General features: G+C 52.4%; 5 protein-coding genes across 5 annotated transcripts; 4 read left to right on the top strand and 1 right to left on the bottom strand.

Moving 5' to 3' along the window:
* Positions 1–28: 28 nt before the first annotated feature.
* Positions 29–3,221, bottom strand: ACLA_058140 (mismatch repair ATPase MSH1; the record flags this gene model as incomplete). The annotated part of the gene is made up of 3 exons (XM_001276582.1): positions 29–1,759; positions 1,898–2,767; positions 2,859–3,221. 3 exons carry the CDS (start codon positions 3,219–3,221, stop codon positions 29–31), a joined length of 2,964 nt encoding a protein of 987 aa, XP_001276583.1.
* Positions 3,222–3,649: 428 nt separating this feature from the next.
* ACLA_058130 (ATP-dependent RNA helicase BRR2) lies at positions 3,650–10,279 on the top strand (the record flags this gene model as incomplete). The annotated part of the gene is made up of 1 exon (XM_001276581.1): positions 3,650–10,279. The coding sequence occupies one exon, from the start codon at positions 3,650–3,652 to the stop codon at positions 10,277–10,279; it is 6,630 nt and encodes a 2,209-aa protein (XP_001276582.1).
* Positions 10,280–10,745: 466 nt separating this feature from the next.
* On the top strand, positions 10,746–13,003 carry ACLA_058120 (oligopeptidase family protein; the record flags this gene model as incomplete). Its single annotated transcript, XM_001276580.1, has 2 exons — positions 10,746–10,777; positions 10,846–13,003. The coding sequence occupies 2 exons, from the start codon at positions 10,746–10,748 to the stop codon at positions 13,001–13,003; spliced, it is 2,190 nt and encodes a 729-aa protein (XP_001276581.1).
* A 506-nt stretch (positions 13,004–13,509) lies between these two features.
* On the top strand, positions 13,510–14,133 carry ACLA_058110 (uncharacterized protein; the record flags this gene model as incomplete). Its single annotated transcript, XM_001276579.1, has 1 exon — positions 13,510–14,133. The coding sequence occupies one exon, from the start codon at positions 13,510–13,512 to the stop codon at positions 14,131–14,133; it is 624 nt and encodes a 207-aa protein (XP_001276580.1).
* A 531-nt stretch (positions 14,134–14,664) lies between these two features.
* ACLA_058100 (glycoside hydrolase family 43 protein) lies at positions 14,665–15,651 on the top strand (the record flags this gene model as incomplete). The annotated part of the gene is made up of 1 exon (XM_001276578.1): positions 14,665–15,651. The coding sequence occupies one exon, from the start codon at positions 14,665–14,667 to the stop codon at positions 15,649–15,651; it is 987 nt and encodes a 328-aa protein (XP_001276579.1).
* Positions 15,652–15,772: the final 121 nt, after the last annotated feature.

Raw genomic sequence — 15,772 nt, 5'->3', positions numbered from 1 at the left:
ATATACATCCAGAGGAGGAAGGGAAGTCCTACGCGACTGCTAATGCAGCTGGGTGTCCGCCGACCTCGGAACATGATGGGTTGACATCCTTGCTAAGCGTCTGCCGCACGCGATGGGCCATTTCCAAAGTCTCCTTTGGCAACCCTGCTAGCTGCGCGACTTTCAACGCATGAGAATCCCGGTTGACCCCCTTCCGTAGTCGATGGACAAACGAAAACGACCCCGAGGCGCTTTCTTTTACGTCCGTACAGTACCGCCCCAGAGCCTCGAAGTCATGCGTCATGTCCGCGAGAGCGTGGAAGTGCGTTGCGAACAATGTCCGGCAGTTGTTACGGTAGTGCAGATGGTGCAGGCAGGCGAAGCTGACTGCGGTTCCGTCTTCCGGTGTCGTCCCACGACCAACCTCGTCCATGATGACAAACGAGCGCGCTGTCGCCTGCTTGAGGATTGTCGCCGTCTCCAACATTTCCACCATGAAGGTCGACTGATCTCGAAAAAGATCATCAGCGGCACCAATGCGACTGAAAATCTGATCGACAACGCCAATCTCTGCGTACTCTGCAGGCACAAACGACCCGACCTGTGCGAGAATAGTGATCAAGGCATTTTGCCGCAGGAATGTGCTTTTGCCTGCCATGTTCGGGCCAGTGATGAGCCAGATCCGATCTGGTTCCCCCAAGAAACAGTCGTTGCTGACAAACCGCCGGCCCTGCTCCTCCAGCCCAAGTTTGACGGTTGGGTGTCTGCCGCCGATGATTCTGTGAGAAGTTCCGTTGGTGAGAACGGGACGTACAAGGCGCTGTTCGTGGGCCAGCGTGGCGAAGGAACATCCAACATCTAATTCGTCCATCACGGCTGCATTGCGCCTGATCTTCACCAGATTCAGAATCACATCTCGGCGGAGATCCTCAAAAATCGCTTGCTCTTCTTGGCGAATCTGCATTTTCGCCCGGTCCAAACGACCGCCCAATTCTGTCCATGCCGGAAGATAAAACGACCTTGTTGACTTTGTGGAAGACACGTTCCGCGTCACGCCCAGCTCCTCCAAGGATTTCTGAGATATCTTGACTCCCTTGACATGACAGATGTGTCCCAGGCCAGGAGTCCACTTAAGGGAAAGGGCAGAGGACCCTACAGCATCGCGCAGACGTTGAGTTAAAGTTGACTTCTCATGATGCAATTTTTCCAAAGCCTGGTGAAGTCGAGAGAGAGCCGGGCTTGCATCCCGTTTCATAATCCATGTGTCAAGAGTTTCCTCGGTCGTTGCCTTCAATTGATCGTTACTCTTAGCTCTCACTTTCTTCGGTAACGTCTCAATCTCCCCCGGAAAGCCCTCATTGATGGTCACCTCCTGCGCGAGGACCGCTGCCTCAGCGACTGTATCATCCTCGAGGCGCTGCTTCTGCAAAAGACCTTCTTCGTCTATGGCAGCCGAGATTCGGTCGGCCAGCAGACTAGGTCCGTCCAAATGGAGTCGAGCGACCATGGCCAAAAGAGTCTGCTTGGCATCAACAGAACTCGAAGGAGGCGGGCCCTCCACGCCACCGTTATCCCGGTTGGACAAAACCCTTTTGATCTCTTCGGACGCCTGGATAGCCTTGGCCAGACAAATCAGGTCATCCGGATCTCCTCTCCCCAAAGTAAACTTCTGGACCAAGCGCTGGGAATCATAACTTCGCTTCAAGAGTTGTACTATGCCGTCGCGGAGGTCTCCATCGTCGAGAAAGACTGACACAAGGTCGAGTCGTTCATTGATCATCTGTAACGAGGTAGAGGGGGAGGCTAGAAACAAGGCTCAATAAGCTGCTGCCAGGATTTCGGATTGATCAGGGGATTCACACATACTAAGTCGATCCCTTAAAAGGCGAGCTCCGCTCTTCGTAGATGTTCTACGCACCGCATGAAGTAGACTACCTTTGCCAAACCCATCGCGAGCGGTTTCCAAGATCTCTAGGCCTCTGAGACTATTGCGGTCAATGCTCATCGATTCATCCAGATGTCGCCGACGAGGAGGTTGAAGCTTGATATTCGAACCCTGTAACTGAACTCGAATATATTCCAATAGACTGTAACCTGCGGCAACCTCCTCTTGCGTGAAAGGGTCAGAGGTTTGGCCCGCGAGTGGCGCCTCAAGCATAGGGCCCCATTGCGATATCGGCAAGATCTCTTTGGGAAATTGAAAGAATGTCATTAGACGATGGTCATGCCCAATCAGCAATTGCAGCTCTTGTCCAATTAGATCTTGGAGGTCCTGATCAACGAGTATCTCACGCGCACCGATGCGGGCAATCGCTGACGGAAGCATCTGAGGTGTAGTGGATTGCGTGAAGAAGTCACCTGTCGAAAGATCCGACCAGGACAAGCCTACGCGTTGAGACGTCGAGGGTAACACGTGCTGTTGTGCAGACAACTCATCTCTCTGTTGCTCTAATTGCGCCTTCAGAGCCGGCACATCCAGTTGGATCGCCAGTAGAAAGTTGTTCTCAGCAGGGTCCATGAATTTCTCATCAATAAGGGTACCCGGGGTGATAACCCTGGCTACCCTGCGATCGAATAGCAGGCCGCCCCGAGCTTTATCTTCGGCGCCGTTGGCAAATTCCTCGCTGATAGCCACGTATTTGTTCAAGTCTTGAACAAGTGTCTTCAGGAAGCGATCCAGTTGGAAGAATGGAAAGCCTGCCATTGAAACGGGCCCAGCGTTGGTCTTCTTAACGGCGAGCTTCAGATTCAGTAACGGAGCTAGCTCTTCGGCCTGCTCAAAGTAGAGCTGGAGTGAACGTCAGGAATCTATGCTCTCCTGAAATGGGAAGAATAACGTATGTCTAAAACTATATGAGCTGCTAGTCCGTTGCCCGTACCTCGTAAAACCCTCCTACTCTGGTCAAGATGACACAGTTCCCGAACTTCTGCATATTGTTCCGATGTCCCTGAACGACTGGTGGGTATCGGGGCACATCGTCCGTAGCATCGTCATACGGCTCGAGCTTTAAGACACCTTGAGGCAAGTCCTTGAGATTCACTGTTGTCCGCGTTTTTGCCCCTCTCTTGAGCTCGAGATGGGGCGTCTGTTTTGAGACTTCGACGCGTGACAATGGACGACGCACATGGTGACAGATCGTTCGGTGCACGAGGCAGCGATGGGGGACAAAAGTGCCATGGTCGGAATATCGAAGAATTCGCGACACATTTAAACGGGTCAATCGCAAGTCATTGATGCGCATGGTCCTAGGGACAAGCGTTGTTCTACTGCGGTGTTGAGCTGAAGGTGAAATGGCGCGGCGGAAGAAATACATAGAAATTGGGAAACCTCAGGTGTCACTACCTCGCCAAACCTTCCCGCTTTGCCACCGAAATCTGCTCCAGAGGAACTTCCCGACAACTTTCAACGCCTCTCTCTTCAACCATCCAAACCATTAAGGCAGCTTGCAACCCTGCAACAACGAGTAAGCGTGCCTGCTGCAGGAGGATGATCCAGGTTTGTGAAGCCTTTTAGGATCACACTTATCGTTGCAGAGTTCATTTCTTGTCGCAGGTGTTTCGACGCGCCGGCTGAATCTGAGCTCCACCGAGCCTAGACGACCTTCAAGAGTCGTCCCACGATCGTTTTTGTTTCGTCGAATCTGTGTTTGTTCTTGAGTTTATCTTCAAGATGGCGGACCAAAATATCTCTCAGTACAAGTACTCGGCGATGTCCAACCTGGTTCTCCAGGCGGACCGTCGTTTCATTTCTCGCACCAACGATGAAGCGACCGGCGACCCGGAATCCCTCGCTGGGCGCATTAGCATCCGGGAGATGGGCTCAAGGATGGCGCGCGATGATGCGCCAAAGACGAAGAAGACGACCGTTGCACCGACAGATATCGAACGGGGTGCGATTCGAGAGGGCGAGGATGTGCTAGCCCGTGAACAGAGGAAGCGTCGTGGCCAACAACAACTACGCGGCCAAGGCGTTCTTTCTGCCGCAGATGCACTCATAGAAGGGTTGAAATATCGCCCTCGTACACCTGCAACCCGAGCTACATACGATCTCATCCTTACAATGACCGCGAATCATCTGGGCGACGTTCCTCATGAAGTTGTTCGCAGTGCCGCCGATGCTGTACTGGAGTTGTTGAAGGATGAAGATATGAAGGATTTCGATAAGAAGAAGGAGATCGACGATTTACTTGGCAGCTCCATGAACCCCAAGGAATTCAATGAACTTGTTAATCTGGGCAAGAAGATTACGGATTACGATGCACAGGACGAGGATGAAGAGATGGAGGGCGGATTAGACGGCCAGGAAGACGCAGAGCTCGACGAGCGACAGGGTGTCGCCGTAGTCTTCGACGACGAAGACGAGGATGATGAACGGATGGGCACTGTTACCGAAGTACGAGATGAAGACGAATTGACAGATGACGAAGAACCCGACGTACAGGAAGACCCCGATATCGAAGCTGGAACGGCCGAGAAGGCGGATATCGACAGTTTTAAAGACGGAGAGGAGATGGTCATCGACGGAGGTCTGGAACAAGGCGACAAACGACAGAACAAGAGCCTGGTTGTCTCAGCACGACAAATCGACGCCTATTGGCTACAACGGCAAATCGGTTCTGCGTACGCTGACGCTCATATTCAGCAGGAGAAGGCTACACAAGCACTGGAAATTCTTGGTGGCAAAGCTGAAGACGGCACAGAGAAGCCTCTGCGAGACGTGGAGAACGATCTGATGGACCTGTTCGATTACGAGCATCCTGATCTTGTGGCCAAATTTGTCACAAACCGTGATAAGATTGTTTGGGTGACGCGTTGGCGCAGGGTCGCCGAGGACGCAGACGCTCGCCACCTCGTTGAAAGTGAAATGGTTGAGGCTGGCCACCGGGTTATTCTGGATGAGATCCGGGGCAAGGCTGTCCGTGATGAAGCGGCTGGCCGCCCAGAGAAGAAGATCAAGCTTGATCTGATGGATGTCGACGTACCTAGTGCCCCCGCTCCCGAACAGAAGCCTGCCGAGGGTGGCTTAGTCGGGGGCCTTCAGCCCAAGAGGCTGATCAATCTGGAGAATCTCGTCTTCCATCAGGGAAATCATCTTATGACCAATCCAAATGTCAAGTTACCCCAAGGTTCCACGAAACGCACGTTCAAGGGTTATGAAGAAATTCATGTACCGCCGCCTAAGCCGAGAAGGGACCCCGGCGAGAAGAATATCCCCACCACTGAATTGCCAGAGTGGGCTCGCATTGGCTTCGGTAGCTCAAAGGAGCTGAATCGTGTGCAGACTAAATGTTATCCCTCTGCCTTCCATGATGATGGAAATATGCTTGTGTGCGCTCCCACAGGGTCTGGAAAGACAAACGTAGCCATGCTCACCATTCTTCGTGAGATTGGCAAGAATCGCAATGAAGCTACAGGAGAGATTATGCTCGACGACTTTAAGATCGTCTATATCTCACCCCTGAAGGCTCTCGTACAGGAGCAAGTCGGAAACCTTGGTAAAAGGCTCGAACCCTACGGTATCCGGGTGGCTGAGTTGACTGGTGATCGTCAGCTTACAAAGCAACAGATTGCTGAGACTCAAGTTATTGTCACCACTCCTGAAAAGTTCGATGTCATTACGAGAAAGGCATCTGAGACAAGCTACACTAAACTTGTGCGCCTTGTGATCATTGATGAGATCCATCTCCTTCACGATGAGCGAGGGCCTGTGATTGAAAGCATTGTCAGCCGGACGATTCGCAAGGTGGAGCAGACCGGCGAGCCCGTCCGTATTGTCGGTCTCAGTGCAACCCTACCGAACTACCGCGATGTAGCAAGCTTCTTACGAGTTGATCCCAACAAGGGCTTGTTTCACTTCGACGGTTCTTACCGTCCATGTCCCTTGAAACAGGAATTCATCGGTGTCACAGATAAGAAGGCTATCAAGCAGCTGAAGACGATGAATGATATCTGTTATAATAAGGTCATGGAGCAGGTTGGACAGAAACGCAACCAGATGCTCATCTTCGTTCATTCCCGAAAGGAAACGGCGAAGACTGCTAAATACATCAGGGATAAGGCGCTTGAGATGGAGACCATTGGTCAAATTCTGCGTAGCGATGCTGCCAGCAGGGCGATTCTAGCGGAAGAAGCCGAGTCGGTCGACGACGCATCACTCAAAGATCTCTTGCCCTATGGTTTGGGTATTCATCATGCCGGCCTGAGTCTTGCAGATCGTGACTCCGTACAAGCGCTTTTCGCCGATGGCAGCATTCAAGTCCTTGTATGTACAGCAACTCTTGCTTGGGGTGTCAATCTTCCTGCGCACACAGTCATTATCAAGGGAACTCAAGTGTACTCCCCAGAGAAGGGTAGCTGGGTTGAACTTAGCCCTCAAGACGTTCTTCAGATGCTGGGTAGAGCTGGTCGACCTCAGTATGATACCTTTGGTGAGGGTATTATCATCACATCCCAAACTGAGATTCAATACTATCTTTCCCTCATGAATCAGCAATTGCCCATCGAAAGTCAGCTTGTGAGCAAACTTGCTGATAACATGAATGCCGAGATTGTTCTTGGAAATGTCCGCAATCGTGATGAAGGAGTCGAATGGTTGGGCTACACCTACCTTTTCGTCCGTATGCTTCGCTCGCCTGGGCTCTACAGCGTGGGTGCTGACTACGAGAACGATGATGCATTGGAACAAAAGCGGGTCGATCTCGTCCACTCGGCAGCTGTTATATTGGAAAGGGCGGGGCTTGTCAAATATGAGAAGAAGACTGGACGTCTGCAGTCTACTGAACTGGGGCGAATCGCATCCCATTACTACATTGGCCACAACTCCATGTTGACGTACGCCCAGCACATTCAGCCATCCATTACCACCATCGAACTCTTCCGAATCTTCGCTCTTAGCGATGAGTTCAAGTACATCCCTGTTCGGCAAGATGAAAAGCTCGAATTGGCTAAGCTGCTCGGGCGTGTGCCTGTTCCTGTCAAGGAGAGCATTGACGAGCCTCATTCGAAGATTAACGTCCTATTGCAGGCTTACATATCCAGACTGAAGCTGGAAGGTCTTGCTCTGATGGCGGATATGGCTTATGTTACTCAGTCTGCTGGTCGTATTCTTCGGGCCCTCTTTGAGATCTCGCTGAAGAAAGGCTGGTCTTCCGTGTCCAAGACTGCTCTTGACCTTTGCAAGATGGCTGAGCGACGAATGTGGCCAACCATGACGCCACTTCGCCAGTTCCCCAACTGCCCCAGAGATATTCTCCAGAAAGCGGAGAGGATTGACGTACCTTGGTCTAGCTATTTCGATCTCGATCCCCCACGCATGGGTGAGCTTCTTGGTATGCCAAAGGCTGGAAGAGTTGTGTGTGATCTCGTGTCCAAGTTCCCGCGTTTGGAAGTCCAGGCGCAAGTCCAGCCGGTAACTCGGTCATTGCTCCGAGTCGAGCTCACCATTACTCCCAACTTTGTCTGGGACGAAGCGCTGCATGGGACAGCACAGGACTTCTGGATCCTGGTTGAGGATTGCGATGGAGAAGAGATCCTCTTCCATGATCAATTCGTCCTTCGGAAAGATTACGCCCAAGCCGAGATGAATGAGCATTTGGTTGAATTTACAGTGCCCATAACTGAGCCCATGCCACCCAACTATTTCATCTCCCTCGTTTCTGATCGATGGATGCATTCGGAGACCAAAATCGCAGTGTCTTTCCAGAAACTCATTCTCCCCGAGCGGTTCCCTCCCCACACTCCTCTGTTGGATATGCAGCGGGCACCAGTCAAGGCTCTCAAGCGCGAAGAATACCAGAAGCTGTACCCCGACTGGCAGTTCTTTAACAAGATCCAAACTCAAACTTTCAAGTCTCTCTTCGATACAGACGATAATTTATTTCTTGGCGCTCCCACTGGCAGTGGCAAGACGGTTTGCGCCGAGCTTGCATTGCTTCGGCATTGGTCCAGCGGCGAAAGGGGCAGGGCTGTTTACGTTGCCCCCTTCCAGGAGTTGATTGATCAACGTCATGCAGATTGGGAAAAGAGATTGGGCCACCTTGGTGGTGGCAAGGCCATTGTTAAGCTGACAGGAGAGACTACTGCCGACCTGAAGTTGCTGGAGCAGGCTGATTTGGTCCTCGCCACTCCTACTCAGTGGGATGTTCTGTCTCGGCAATGGCAGAGACGTAAGAATGTGCAAACCGTTCAGCTGTTCATCGCAGATGAATTGCACATGCTTGGAGGTTTTGGTGGATATGTGTACGAGGCTGTAGTGTCCCGCATGCATTCGATTGCCCTCCAGCTTGAGAATGGTATGCGCATCATTGGATTAAGTGTGCCTCTTGCCAATGCCCGCGACATTGGTGAATGGGTTGGTGCTAGTAAACACACGATCTACAACTTCAGTCCTCATGCTCGTCCTGTGCCTTTGGAGCTCCATCTTCAATCCTTCACCATCCCTCATTTCCCCTCACTCATGCTGGCCATGGCTAAGCCGGCCTACCACTCGATTCTCCAATTGGCTCCCGATAAGCCTGCTCTCGTCTTCGTGCCTAGTCGCAAGCAGACCAGAGCGACGGCTATGGATCTTTTGGCCGCCTGTGCTGCTGACGACAACGAGGACCGATTCCTCCACGCCGACGTGAGCGAACTCGAACCGCTCCTCAGTCGCGTCCAGGAACGCACGCTGGCCGAGTCCCTTACTCACGGTATTGGCTATTATCACGAAGCCTTAAGCGCGACCGACAAGCGCATCGTCTCCCATCTGTTTACTATTGGCGCGATTCAAGTTCTTCTTGCTTCACGTGATGTTTGCTGGGAGTTGAATCTCACCGCGCATCTCGTGATTGTTATGGGTACGCAGTTCTTCGATGGTCGAGAACATCGGTATATCGATTATCCTATTAGCGAGATCCTGCAAATGTTTGGCAAGGCATCTCGTCCCCAGGAGGATAAGATCGGCCGAGGTGTTCTCATGGTGCCGGCTGTTAAGCGTGAGTATTACAAGAAGTTCCTCAACGAAGCTCTGCCCGTTGAAAGCCATCTGCAACTGTATCTCCACGACGCGTTTGTTACCGAGATCAGCACAAGAACGATTACCTCGACTCAAGATGCTGTGGACTGGATGACTTACACGTACTTCTACCGCCGCCTGCTTGCCAACCCCAGCTTCTACGGCCTGAGCGACGTCAGCCACGAAGGCCTTAGCACTTTCTTGTCTGAGTTGGTCGAACACACATTGAAGGAGCTGGCGGAAGCCAAGATCATCGATCTGGATGAGGAAGACGACAGCGTTTCGCCTCTCAATGCGGCCATGATTGGTGCTTACTACAACATTTCCTTCATCACCATGCAAACCTTCCTCCTCTCGCTCACTGCCCGCACAAAGCTCAAGGGTATCCTGGAGATCATCACCTCGGCTACGGAGTTCGAATCAATCCAAATGCGGCGACACGAAGACCACATTCTCCGCCGGGTGTACGACCGCGTGCCGGTCAAGATGTCTCAGCCTGCTTACGACTCACCGCACTTCAAGGCTTTCGTTCTGCTGCAGGCTCACTTTTCTCGTATGCAGTTGCCTATTGATCTGGCAAAGGATCAAGAAGTCATTGTCAGCAAGGTTCTCAACCTTCTCAGTGCTTGCGTCGATGTCCTTTCCTCCGAGGGTCACTTGAACGCAATGAATGCCATGGAAATGTCGCAAATGGTTGTTCAAGCCATGTGGGATCGGGACAGCCCTCTGAAGCAGATTCCTCACTTTGGCCCTGAAGCGATCAAGGTCGCCAACGAATACAACATCAACGACATCTTCGAATTCATGGAAGCAATGGATCCTTCCGAGAACAAGGACTACCCTACTTTGGTGAAGCGACTTGGTCTTAACAACACTCAGCTGGCACAGGCCGCGGCGTTTACGAACGAGAAGTACCCCAACCTTGATCTTGAGTTCGAGGCGGAGGACCCGGAGAATGTCACGTCTGGCGAGCCTGCCTACCTCAAGATTAAGATTGAAAGAGAAGTCGAGGAGGATGAGGAGCCCGACGCTACCGTGCACGCGCCGTTCTACCCCAACAAGAAGATGGAGAACTGGTGGCTGGTGGTGGGAGACGAGAAGACTAAGAGCTTGCTCGCCATCAAGCGGGTTACTATTGGTCGCAAATTGGAACTGCGCCTGGAGTACATCGTGCCCACACCTGGTGAGCATGAGCTGACGCTGTACCTCATGAGCGACAGCTACGTGGGTGTGGACCAAGCTCCCACGTTCAGCGTGACGGCAGCTGAAGGAATGGAGGAGGATGAGAGCGAGGAGGAAGAGGAGTAGAGGGTCTATCAAAATCTCTGGAAATTAGATGTTTCTGCAGTGTATCTACTAATCATTAAGAATTTCAGCTTTTTGTTCAATGTACAACATGTCAGTTGATGAAATTTATTCGAACAGCCCAGGGCCGTAGTAGAAGTGTAGAAGAGAGAGATGGATGGAGTGATAGTGACTAGGAATAAGCCAATAATGGAAGCTGGGCTGCGATAAGTTGATAACAGGCATCCATCTCCACCATTCTCCAACCTCCTCTCCTTCCATCATCTCCATCATCGTCATTCTACAGTTCTTCCCAAGATCTTCATCAGTTCATCTTGTCAATCTCTTTCATTCATCTTAGACATATCATTGTCAGTATATATTTTTGAGTTGATCCGACATTCGAGGACCAACTATCCCATCAATTCCACCGTTCTCGAGCTCTTGGCGTCGACCTTATCACGCTTGCTCTTATCGTTGTTGACCGGACATGACCATTCGATCAATGAAATTCACTCCGGAGTAAGTTTGCTACAATTTCTGGCAGCAGGCTGCTATTTGTTCTTCAGTTCATGTGCTAATTCACTCAGGGTCCTACTGGGAGCTCCCCGCCGCTCTGGGCCCATCCCCAACTCTGCAGGGACCCTCGCCGTTTACATACAAACCACCTACTCCTTTGACTCCCATTCCAAGACCAATGAAATCCGCGTGCTAGACATTGCCAGTGGTCGATCGGCATTGATCACGAATGACCCAGGTGCCAGCAGTCCCCAGTGGTTGGACAACAGCGACCAACTGGTGTGGCTGAAGAGCAAAGCGAATGGCAACACCAGCTTCATTATCGCAGACGCACGGGAGGTGGATAAGACGTACACGGCGGGTACGGTCCCTGGTCCCGTCTCGGACCTCAAAGTGACCGTGGTTGAACCGGGCAAGATCGGATTTGCTGTGACTGGAAAGGCCAACCCCGATGGGTCTCTGTACAACCCACATGACGCCAAGAAGCCTCTCAGTTCCGGCAAACTGTACACATCCCTTTTTGTACGGCACTGGGACTCGTGGATCGAGCACCAGAAGAACGCCATCTGGTATGGCTTGCTGCAGCGCACGCCGCTCGCCCCTGCTTCCCGGCAGGCGGGAAGATATTCCGTTTCTGGGCTGACGAACCTGATTTCAGTGTGTGGGTTGACTGGAGTTGAATCGCCTATCCCTCCCTTTGGGGGATCGGGCGACTTTGATATTAGTCCGTCTGCAATTGTGTTCGTGGCGAAAGACCCTAATGTGAACCCCGCAACACACACTTCTTGCTCGTGTTACTACTGCCCGATGTTTTCATGGACCGGCGTGGGGGTCCTAGAAGCGAAGGCATGCACGCTCAAGGGGCTCGAGGGGGCGATGTCGTCGCCTGTTCTCTCATCCGATGGTAGCTCAATTGCCCTCCTCACGATGCGCGAGGACGGCTACGAATCGGACAAGAACAGGATTTTGTACGTCCCTAACCCGTGGAGTGGTGAGATGATTGAGATCTTTGCCTCGTCAGATGGTGAAGGTAAATGGAATCTCAGCCCGTCGGGCCTGACCTTTGCGAAGGATGATCAGTCATTATTTGTTCAGGTTGAGGAGCAGGGCCGTGGCGTTTTGTACCAACTTCCTCTCAACGATGTGCGCCATAGCACGCCTGACGTGCTTAAGAAGCTCACACACTCGGGCTACGTCACTGACGTTTTTCCTTTGGCGGCAAGCCCGTCCAAGTTGTTACTCTCTAGCAACAACCTAGTAGACAATAGCTTGTGGACTATTATCGACACCGAGGAACCTTCAAACGTGAGGGTTGTTTCCTCCATCGGTCGAGGAGGTGCCGCCTTTGGGCTTTCTTCGACACAGGTGGATGAGATCTGGTTCCGGGGCGCTGAGGATCATCCCGTTCATGCCTGGGTGGTCAAACCATCCAACTTCAAGCCTGGCAACAAGTACCCGCTTGCTTATCTGATTCATGGAGGGCCGCAGGGAGCTTGGAATGATCAGTGGAGTACTCGCTGGAATCCCGCGGTATTTGCTGAGCAGGGTTACGTCGTCATTACACCTAACCCCAGGGGCAGCACTGGTTACGGACAACCGTTTACGGATGCAATCCGTGGGTCTTGGGGAGGCTTACCTTATGTTGACATTGAAAATGGTTTCAACTATATTGAGGAGAATCTGGATTACGTCGATACGACGAAGGCCGTTGCACTTGGGGCATCGTATGGCGGTTACATGATGAACTGGATTCAAGGGCATCCGCTCGGTCGCCGGTTCAAAGCCCTTGTAACGCACGATGGCGTATTCAGCATGACTTCTCAGCTTGCCAGCGAGGAGCAATACTTCCCCCTTCATGATCTTGAGGGCCCCATCTGGAAGGTCCCGGAAAACTGGGCCAAGTGGGATCCATCTCGCTTCACTGAGCATTGGCAGACCCCGCATCTGATCATTCACAACGAGCTCGATTACCGTTTGACGATAGCCGAGGGCCTCGCAGCATTCAATGTGCTGCAGATGAGAGGAGTCGACAGCGCTTTTCTGACCTTCCCAGACGAGAACCACTGGGTGTTGAACCCGGAGAACTCGCTCGTGTGGCACCAGACTGTTCTCAGCTGGATCAACAAGTATGTTGGGCTGCCTCCAGTCAGTGACCAGAATGGTGAAGCATTTACGGCAAATATGAAAACGCCATTGGAGAAGCGCGTAGCTGGTCTATCTCTTTCATAGGTTGGATTCTGCATCTCCAAGTGTTTCTGATTGCCTGGTGAGCCCCGTGGGGACGGGCACTAGACAATGACCTGTTGATATAGCCTTTAACTAGCCCTGAACATCGAATCAATATGGTTTCATCTTCCCTTTGTCGTTAGCTTGGATTGGAATGGTTGATTACAATGTTTATTGATTTTATTGTCTGGTCTATCGCCTTTGTCAGATTCGAAATGATGAACTCTCTCCTCGAGGATAAAGGCTGGGTTGGCGATGGTCACCCTGATGGCTTTCTGGAGGAACAAAGAAGTACTATTCTTGTCACAAGCGCGCATCTTCATGATGCCTTTATCGGACTCTGTCTATTGTCTCAGAATGCATGGCCCGCATCCTATATAACATAGTAATCTGCCTTCCAAATCGTACATTCTCGCCGCTCGCAAACCCATCTATTACAATCCCCCTTCTGCCTCTCCAAGATACATTGAATCTGTTCGATCTTCCCTACCATCAAAAGCGATCTCAAGATGGACAGCAACAATCCTTCCCTGCCCCGTATTGTGATTGATCTTACATCACCTCAATCCCCCCAGATCTCGTGCGCATTCTCACCATTGACTCCCACGACAGCAAACCGGCCACCAGGACAGTCGCAGATGGACTGGCACTCCAGTAACACCCATCCATCCTTCCACTCCGTCCTGCGCCATCTGCAGACACCGCTCTGCCCTCTCGTCTCCAGCACCACCGGCTTGCAGCACCCTGATTTCCCCAAGACCCTCCTCGCATACCACCTGTTAACCTCACAGCAGCTAGACGACCTCGCCCGTCATTTCCACCAGGTATGGCCTCCGCTGCCAGCAACGATCAGCTATCCGGTGATGATTCGCGCATGGATAGGTACCGAGGACGAGGACATGGTCGATCTACAAACGAAACGGCGGCGATTCGGTCACTTCATCGGGCTTCGGGGTTGCGAGTCTCCTACCGTGACTGAGCGCCGAGGGTCGCTATCCATTTCGATTCAAGAAACTGAGAAGACAGGCGAGGAGCTACTGGAATGGATGCAGCGGGAATGGGAGCAGAGTCTCTTACGGGCGCAGCAGGACGATCCGGACGCCATTCTACGGTGGAAAGCTGGGGGATGTTGAGAGGTCAGTAGTACTTACTCTGTCCCCTGCCAAACTCTCGATTTTTCCTTTTGTCGATAGATGATGCTGATTAGCGTGCCGGGTCTTTTGTTCCTTGGTTGGTCTTAGTATTTTATCGCCTGCTATTAGTTAATCCCTACTACGTATTGAACTTCAGCCTTTTGTTGTCTGTTTGAGTGTCGGCCTTCTGAAACAGCCCACATCCAGATCATCATGTCATCTCCTCGCATATTCCCGCGCAGCCAGACGATATCATGCTACAGAGCATTTTCTATGGAGTACCCCCACCTGAATCCAATCTCCAATCCATCTGAGACTCCGTTTAGGCTGATGGAATGGTGGGGTAATTCCTTGGGGGTTGATGTTTTAGCCTGAGTCGGATAAAACCGAGGTGCGCAGGGAGAGTGGTCTGGCTGTCTGCTATAAGAGACCACCGGAAAACAACGACAGATCATTTGGAAAAGGATACTCAAGAAAACAAAATCCTCCTTGTTATCCCTCATACGCGCTACCAAGGCATATCCATCCACCATGGCCAGCGAACCCCTCGTCAAGCACATCTACACCGCGGACCCCTCTGCCCACGTCTTCAACAACAAGCTATACATCTACCCGTCCCACGACCGCGAGACAGACATCAAGTTCAACGACAATGGCGACCAGTATGACATGAACGACTACCACGTCTTCTCCATGGAGACAGTCGGCGGGCCCGTGACCGACCACGGCGTCGTGCTCAAGGACTCCGACGTCCCCTGGGTCTCCAAGCAGCTCTGGGCCCCCGACGCCGCCACAAAGAACGGCAAGTACTACCTGTACTTCCCCGCGCGCGACCAGGAGGGTATCTTTCGCATCGGCGTTGCTGTCGGCGACAAGCCCGAGGGCCCCTTCACCGCCCAGCCTAACCCCATCCGCGGCAGCTACAGCATCGACCCGGCCACCTTCGTCGACGACGACGGCCAGGCGTACCTATACTTCGGCGGCATCTGGGGCGGCCAGCTGCAGTGCTGGTCCAAGTCCGACGCCGGCGAGTGGAAGTTTGATGCGTCGAAGACGGGCCCGCAGGAGCCCGCGGGCGAGGGCGTGCTGGCGCTGGCGCCGCGCGTCGCCCGTCTGACGGACGACATGCTCGAGTTCGACTCGGAGATCAAGGAGCTGCTGATCGTCGATCCAGAGGGCAAGCCGCTCGCCGCCGATGACCATGAGCGCCGCTTCTTCGAGGCCGCCTGGATGCACAAGTATAACGGCAAGTACTACTTCTCGTGGTCGACGGGCGACACCCACTATCTCGTCTATGCAACGGGCGACAGCCCCTTCGGCCCTTTCACTTACCGTGGACGAATCCTTGAGCCTGTCCTCGGCTGGACCACACACCACTCCATTGCCGAGTTTCAGGGCAAGTGGTATCTCTTCTACCATGACTGCTCGCTCTCCAACGGTGTGGACCACCTGCGCAGTGTGAAGATGCGGGAGATTGTCTATGATGCAGAGGGAAATATCCGGCTGGCAGAGGAGTGATTGGTTGCTGTCTCTTTTCTTTCACTAAAACTTGTATATAGATCCCCCCCCCTTTTATTTGCTTGGAAACGCGCTAGACACTCAATGATATGAATTTCATGGTCCCCCGGTTCTCATCTCA

This window comes from Aspergillus clavatus, genomic scaffold, assembly GCF_000002715.2.
Source record: "Aspergillus clavatus NRRL 1 1099423829736 genomic scaffold, whole genome shotgun sequence".
Classification (NCBI taxonomy): Eukaryota; Fungi; Ascomycota; class Eurotiomycetes; order Eurotiales; family Aspergillaceae; genus Aspergillus; species Aspergillus clavatus.
Note: the sequence above shows the minus strand (reverse complement) of the source record. Positions and strands in the feature narration are given on the sequence as shown.